General features: G+C 49.1%; 1 protein-coding gene across 1 annotated transcript in view; it reads left to right on the top strand.

Moving 5' to 3' along the window:
* The first annotated feature begins 7,305 nt into the window (after positions 1–7,305).
* SLC22A7 (solute carrier family 22 member 7) overlaps positions 7,306–8,266 on the top strand; it is a 5,872-nt gene continuing 4,911 nt past the window's right edge. The window contains exon 1 of the mRNA XM_077764919.1: positions 7,306–7,698. Within this exon, the coding sequence (XP_077621045.1) occupies positions 7,306–7,698 (393 nt within the window). The remainder of the gene's footprint in view (positions 7,699–8,266) is intronic.

Genomic DNA, 8,266 nt, shown 5'->3' with positions numbered 1-8,266 from the left:
TAACAGACACAAGTGAGTTTGGAAAACCGTAAAGCTAAAAAGCTCACAGGCAAGGTCATTATTCTAGCAAAATCTATGAAAATTATAAATGTAGCCTATGACCTAGCATCACCACTTCCAGAAACGTATCCTATCGACGGACTCAGAAACTGGCAAAAATTCCATGTGTCCAAAGTTACTCACTGCAGCATTCTCCACGGAGCCCCCCAAACCTCAGCTGCTAGCTCACACTCAAAACAGTCTGGAAATGGGCATTTTTTTCATTAGATTCACACAAACCCATGTGGTATCAGAACTTGACAGGACCATTTATAGTCTTCATTAATTCCACTTATCATACATGTTTGCAATGGAAATATCAGTGTGTTTGATCCTATTAGGGTATTTCATAATGTATGGAATATGCACTAAGTATGTGTATATATATTATATATACTAATCCCAATGGTTTGGATAAGACATTCTGGACCTATAAAAGCAAAAGTTTAGAAGCAATCTGAAAGTCCACTAGTTGGGGCTGATGAATACAGCATGGCCAGCCATATGATGGGGACCAGATCACAGTGTTCTGGGAGGCTCTACAGTGAAGGAGGCGTAGACACTTAGTATACACTTGAGGACTGGTCCCTAAGACTAAGAATACATAAAAGAACCATGTGTATAATGTACAGCTATTTATAGATGAGTGAGGGTCTCTGGTTGCTTCAGGGAGGAAGGCTGTGGGGGAAGGGAGGCTTCGCTGAGGTGTACTTGCGGTACCTTTTGTATTTTGGACCCTGCATTCACCGGGTGTAAAATTTTCACCTAGGCAGTACATAAACAATTTCTGTCTCAGGACAGGCTTCTGGCTGTGCCTGGGATTGGCGGTAAAAGGGACCGGGTTCTGAAGTCCTACTTTAACCACTCAGTTGCAGCTCTGACATTCCAAACCCTGTGTAACCATTTCTTGTTCCCCACCCTCACCTCCTGGGATCCCCTTTCCTCTGACAAGCGTGCCAGGGGGCTCTAGGTTCTAATTTACCAGGCTTCAGTGGGGCCTCCACATGCTTTCACCTTCCTTTTTGTTTAAAAAGCAGGTCATATTTGTAGTATAAAGGTGAAGGTTAACAGCATATAAAACAAAACAGGAAAGCCCCCGTCCATGAATCTGATCATCTAGAGGTAACTCCTACAAACAGATTTTTTAAATATTTGTTTATTTTTGAAAGGCAGAGAGAGAGAGAGAGTGCAAGCAGGGGAGAGGCAGAGAGAGAGCAGGACAGACCATCCCAAGTGAGCTCTGTGCTGACAGCTTCGGTCCTGACCACAGTGGATCTGATGTGAGGTCAAACTCAAGAACCGCAAAATCACGGCCTGAACCCAAGTCGGAAGTTGGACGCTCAACTGAGCGAGTCACTCAGGCGCCCAATGGATTTTTTTTTTTAAAGATTTGCTTAAAAGTAATCTCTACACCCAACGTGGGGCTCAAATTTACAACCCTGAGATCAAGAGTCGCATGCTCTACCCACTGGGCCAGCCGGGCACCCCAATGGCTTTTTCTTTGTGTTTATAATAATAACTCTCTCCCTCCCCTCCCTTTTTCTCTCCCTCTCCGAGCCCTCATAAATAGAAGAGCATATTATACTTGCTATTCTGAAACATGATCTTTATGCCCAACGATATGTCTTAAAATACAGTTTCTAGTGTATTCACAGAGTTGTGCAACCACCACCACAATCAATTTTAGAACATTTCGATCACCCCAAAAAGAAACTCCTTATCCATTAGCAGTCACTCCCAAATCTCCACAACAGCTCCAGCTCTGGGCAACCATGAATCTACTTTCTGTTTCTGTATAGATTTGCCTATTTTGAACAGTTCATATACTACATGAAATACATTTCATACAGTATGCGGTTCTTTGTGACTTCTTTCTTTTACTTAGCATTGTTTTTTTGAGGTTCACCCATTTCATGGCTAAATGATATTCCATTCTGTGGATAGACCATATTTTGTGTTATCCATTTATCAGTTGATGGGCTTTGGATTGTTTCTGCCTTTTGACTACTGTGAATAATGCTTCTATGAATATTTGTTTACAAGTGTTGGTGTGGACATATGTTTTCACTTCTCTTGGGTGTATGCCTAGAAGTAGAATTGCTGGGTCATTCTATGTTTTTTTTTAAAAAGCAAATTTTAAAAATGTTTATTTATTGTGTGTGAGAGAGAGTGCAAGCAGGGGAGGGAGAGAAAGAGAGAGAGAGAGAGAGAGAGAGAGAGGAATCCCAGTGCAGAGACTGACACAGTGCTGGACCTCATGAGCCATGAGATCATGACCTGATCCAAAACCAAGAGTCAGATGCTTAACTGACCTAGCCACCCAGGTGCCCCTAGTAATTCTATGTTTAACATTTTGAGGAATTACCAAACATTGTACCCTTTTACATTCCCACTGGTAATACATGAGGATTCTCATGTTCTTTTTAGTGGCTACATAGTAGTCCATGGCATGAATATTCCATAATGTATTTAACCTACTCCTTGTTGATTTTTCATTGGATTCTTTCCAACTTTTCACTTTCAAATAGTATCAAAGTTAACATCCTGGCTCCAATCTTTGCTTATCTCTGCAAGTCTAGTACTAGGAAAAATCCCCAGAATAATCAAATAGATGAAAAATGGTATCTTGTTCAATTTTTGATTTCTCTTGCTATTATTGGGAAGGAAGGAAAGAATGCCATTCATTATTTAACATTTGTTCAATCATTCACTCATTCAATTAATACTTCAGGCCATTGCTGAGCTCCACATGTACCAGAAGCTCTGCCAGACATGGGGCATTGTCTGATAATTGAGGCAAAACATAGTGGATCCTCAGCTTTCACTTGCCATGTGCTATGTGCACTCAGGCAGAGACTCCTAGCCCAGAATGGGTGCTTCAAGGAAGGGCTCCAGATGGATATGATTCTTAGACTGAATTTTGAAAAACAAACTGAAGTTGGCCAGATGACAGGGAGAGGACATTCTTGGCAGATGGAGCAGCATGGGCCAGGTGTCGAGGTGTGAGGGCTACATGTGATTCAGTGTGGTGGTTAGTGGTGTGAACTGAGGAGTAGAGAGAAGAGTGAAAGGTGGTGGGACCAGGCCCGAGGTAAGGGTAGACTGTGCCAAGGAGGACAGCTTTATAAGGCTGCAGAGAACCCCTGTCCTCCCCATTCCCCAAGCCTGAGATCTGCTGGGCACACTCTCCTCCTGAGGCCCAACATGACAGCCTACCTGATGCTCCATGGGTGAGGACCTGCCCAGCTCCTGGCCAGCCTTCTCCCCACTTCCCAAGAAAGATATTTCTCTTGTCCTATGACTCAGAGAGCTCTGAGGACATGGGCACAGAGAAATAAGCGGCTTCATCGAGGCTGCTCAGCCAGGGGCTAGAGCGGAGCCATAAGATCAAGGACATTGGAGGGGCCTTTGTTAGTAGAGAGAGGTCCCTTGGCTATACCCTGAGAAAGGAGACAGGGTAGGAGTGTGGAGGGTGCCATGCCTCTGATCATCAGACACTGGGGCCTGCTGAAATTTTTCCACTGGCTAATCAGGAGTCAAGGCCAAACCAAGACCAAAAGATGGCCAAGATGGTCTTCTAAGACCTCAGCAAAGCTCATGGTGGTGAGGTGATGGGTGGGGGGGGGAGGCTGCATGGTCATGGGAATGTGGGGTTAAAAGGAACACATGTTCATCAACTCCAAGTAGCATTTTCTGCATCCGTCTCATCCCATTACCGTTAAACCCAAAGTGGCATAACATCACCCATTACCACCACCTTCAAATTTACCACAATTACTACCTCTATCTCCATTACCCACCTCTTACTCTCTTACCAGGGCCATCATTACTCAAATCACAGATACCCTACTCCCAAACTAGGAGTTTGGTGGTAATCACCACCATTACCATCAACATTACCGGCCTCTGATGACATAATGATTAACGAGAGAGATAAGATTCTTGCTCTCAGGGATCCTACAAATCTTCATCATGACCACCACCACCATCACCATCTCTACCATCACCTCCTCCACCATTAATACCACTGCCACCGTCAGTACCATCTCCAATATAACCCTTGTCACCACCACTGCCTTCATAACCACATCAGTATTACCATTATCCTAGCCACATAGCCCGCACCCCCACCCCAGTCATCCCCATCACCATCATTTTACCATCAGGATTCCCACTCGATCGCTATTACACCATCCCATTACCATATATATCACTAAATTGGGATTCCATCAGTTGGAATTCCACCATCATTACCACCATCATCAATGTAGGAAAGAATTACATGGGTTGTAGCAGTGGTTAATGGTCAGGGAAGCCCCAACTAAGAAGGGAAGATCATCTGAGGTCACTCAATGTAGAGAGGGGCAAAAGAGTAAGAAGTTTTAAAGTGTACGAAAACTGTATTGTAGGCCATTCCACATGGGGAACTGATTCTTTCCCAAACCCCCTAACGGTTCTAGCAATAATTTCAATGAAGGAGTTGCTATTTTTCCAGTGCACAAGGCTCTTTCTCATCTAGTTTAGTATAAATGAATGTTTCCTCCATCTTGGCCGCTGGACTCAAGTTTGGATTCCCAGGTTGGAGAGCGATGAGAATGGTTAAGAATTTAATCAAAGCCAGCTCTTAACTGGTGATTTTAGAGCTGATCTGCCCTCTGGTTAGACCCTTGTCATTTCAAACCTTGCCTGCCTATTTCCATCATCTGCCTCCAAACAGCATGGTCCCTGTCACCACCACTCCTTGATGACATCAGAGAGAGTTGTGATATGAGGTGGAAGGAGGGAACAAGATGAAGCCAGGAGTACAATTAATACCAAATTATTCTCTGTAGGAAGGGGCTGCAGATTTAAATCTGAGCTTCCTAGGAGCCAAGGCAAAGAGGAAGAGGTAACTGCTATCTGACTATCAGCTCTTTCTCATGTTAAGGCAGGAGAGAAATTCCCATTGTGGAGAAAAAAAAAAAAAGCACCACAGCCAATGCCCAGACTTGGCCTCATTGGCTGTTTCCTCTGGCTGTGAAAACTTCAGGGTATTCCCTATGAAGCATGGAGGTAAGATGCCTGCAAAACTTAGTTCTTGGAGCTGCAAATGGTTGTGGTTATATATTTGTTTGTTTGTTTAAATAGGCTCCATGCCCAACATGGGGCTTGAACTCAAGGTCCTGAGATCAAGAGTTGCATGCTCTACCAACGGAGCCAGCCAGATGCCTCAATATTTTACATTTTTATATAAATAATATGATTATGAGGGAGGAGCCAACAGGGTAGAGGTCACATGTAGGTGAGAGCAAGAGGGGCAGGGCTGTGTCACTTCTGAACCAGTCGGCGCCTGAGTGACTTAGTCGGTTAAGCGTCCTACTTTCGCTTAGGTCATGATCTCGCGGTTCGTGGGTTCGAGCCCCGCATTGGGCTCTGTGCTGACTGCCGGCTCAGGCCCTGGAGCCTGTTTCAGAGTCTGTCACTCCCTCTCTCTCTGACCCTCCCCTGCTCACACTCCCTCTCTCTCTCCTAGAAATAAATAAAACATTAAAAAAAAAATTAAAAAAAAACAAAAAAGAGTGAGGCCAGCGCTGCCCAGGGGACTGCACTGAGGTGTGAGGTGCCAACAGGCTGGTGTGCTTGCGGAGCTGGACGGAAGGGGGCATGGTGGGGAAGAGCCAGGGGCGGGCTGAGGGGGGTGGTGCCAGTCCTGGGTGGGAAATCACATGGGCCAAATGAAGAAGCTGGACTTTCACCCTCCAGCAGTGGGAGCTTTGCCCTGGGACGCTGCCCTGTCAGCTCTGTGTTTCCGAATGTCCGCTATGGCAGGTGTGCGGAGCGTGGCCTGAGAGGAGTGCGACTGGAGGCAGGCAGCCTTGTTCACCCGCTTCTAACCCTCCTGCTAGACTGTGTTCTCCCTGAGGGCAGGGCTGTGACCGAGGCATCTTTGCACTCTGCAGGATGCTTAGGTCATCTTAACGGTTATCGCCTCCTGTCACGGCCATTAGGTCACTGTCCTTGCTCCCAGGCGCCCACGCTATTAGCACCACTCTTACCACACACCATGTCCGTGAGCGAGTTCTCCCCCATCCCCTACCCCGCCCCCGGCGCTTTCTCTGGGAGCGCACGGTGCACACGGAACATCCCCAGTGCAGCAGGTCAAGGGCCTGGGCCGAGGCAGGGATCCTGGTCCTCTCTCCAGTTCTGCCGCTGAGTCACTGTGTGGCCCCAGCGCCACCCCCCACCCCCCTCCCGCCACTCCCTACCACCATTTCCTTAACTGTTCAAAGTGAGGGCTACATTAAATTCGTGGTTTTCAAACTTTACTTAGAAATCTTTACTTAGCCTCTTTACTTAGAAATCTGGAGCCCTCGGGAAAAAATGTGACAACCCCCCCTCCAGCCCCAGCTCTGCCGACCTTGAGTTTGGAGAAGCAGAAGAGAATAAAGCTGATATTGCTGCCTCTGCTGTGCTTTTGCCGCAGGGGCCATGAATGGGAACCGCGTGGGGAAGGTCAGACAAATCCCGAGTCTTAGGCATTGCAGTTACACATGGTGGGACCTTGGCAAACCTTCTCTTCCCCTGCCCACTCAATCCCCCAAGGGGAAGCTCTTGAAAATAGGGGCGGGGGAGGCAGAAGGGACTATGTGTATGGGCAGTGGGAGGGCGATGGGTCTGGGATCCCCCAGGCTGCCCAGTGCAGTTCCTGGTGTGTCTCAGGCCAGGGCACAAGCTCCAGGTCAGGGCTCAGGGGCACAGGGAGGCTTTGTGGCTCAGCCGAGACAATTCTTCAACCTGGTTAGGGCCTGGCTCTCAGTCTTGAAACCTGAGGCCTCAGCCAAGCTGTGGCTTCAGTATGTAAGGCTGACCTAAATCTTCACAGGACAAAGGGCATCCAGGGAGAGTTGCCACCAGGCCCCAGGGGACCCCTCTTGGGGCTCTGTTGAACCCGGGACCAGGGGCTCGCTTCCTGCACACCTAGCTACCCCATCATGGCAACTCGAGGCTGCTCCAACTGGTCCCAGAGCCACGGAGCCTCTGAATGGATGGCAGCCCCTCACCCAGGCACTGGGCCAAACAGGCAGGGATCCCTGGAGACGTGGTGAGCAGGGAGGGCTCGGTCCCGGCCCGGCCCCAGAGGGCTGGATTCTGACTACAGGCTCCTGCTCATCAGTCCAATTGCTCCCGCCTCCAGAGTCCAAAGGTCCAAGCCATGGGCGGACTCTGCTGCACCGAGCGCTGCAGAGGAAGCCCGCACTCAGATCGGTTGGTGGGTGGGTGGGCAGCATGAGGTTTGAAGAGCTGCTAGAGCAGGTGGGCGGCTTTGGGCCTTTCCAACTGTGGAACACGGCCCTGCTGGCCCTGCCCCGGCTGCTGCTGCCCATGCACTTCCTCCTGCCCATCTTCCTGGCTGCCGTACCTGCCCACCGCTGTGCCCTGCCTGGTGCCCCCGACAACTTCAGCCAGCAGGACGCATGGCTGGAGGCCCGCCTGCCCCGGGAGCCCGACGGCACCCTCAGCTCCTGCCTCTACTTCACCCACCCCCAGGCCCTCCCCAACACCACGTTGTGGGGTGCGGGTCAGAGCCCTGGGCAGCTGGAGGGCGAGCCTTCCACAATGCCCTGCCCTCAGGGCTGGGAGTACGACCGCTCCGAGTTCTCCTCCACCATCGCAACCGAGGTACATGAGGCAGGAGACTGGGGGGCATGTGAATGGCATGCGCCTGCCACTGCTCTGGGTGACTGCTCTGTGGGCGTTAGACACATTACCTTACCTTTTAGAGTCTCAGTTTACCTATTCGTAGATGCGCTCTATGAATTTAAAGCACTGAACTTAGTTCCTGGCTTGTAGTAAGGAGCCCATACACCGGAGCTATTACCAGTTAGGAGGTGATTAAGGCCGGGAAGGGCTAGGATGGCCCCGAGGAGCTGGGCAGAGAGTTGAGAAGAGTGTTTCGGCAGTAGAAGGAGGAGACACAACCGAGGCCTCCTTCTTTCCCTTCTTTTTGGCCCCAGGTCTGGGATTGACATAATCCATCTAGAGGTGAGTGCACATGGGGGTAGGGTCTCTCTAGAGAGGAGCAGACTTGCTGTCAAGGTCAAGACGCTCCATGGGAAGAAGCTGAGGCTACCGAATTGGAGAGGGGCAAAGTCTCTTACCCCTCAAGTGGGAGTGAATAGTTGAGGGTTTATTACCTGACGTGGAGGTACCAAGATGGGACAGTTGACCTCAGGCGGTCCGAGAGTCT

Source organism: Crocuta crocuta, unplaced genomic scaffold (genome assembly GCF_008692635.1).
Source record: "Crocuta crocuta isolate KB4526 unplaced genomic scaffold, BGI_CrCroc_1.0 scaffold44, whole genome shotgun sequence".
Classification (NCBI taxonomy): Eukaryota; Metazoa; Chordata; class Mammalia; order Carnivora; family Hyaenidae; genus Crocuta; species Crocuta crocuta.
Note: the sequence above shows the minus strand (reverse complement) of the source record. Positions and strands in the feature narration are given on the sequence as shown.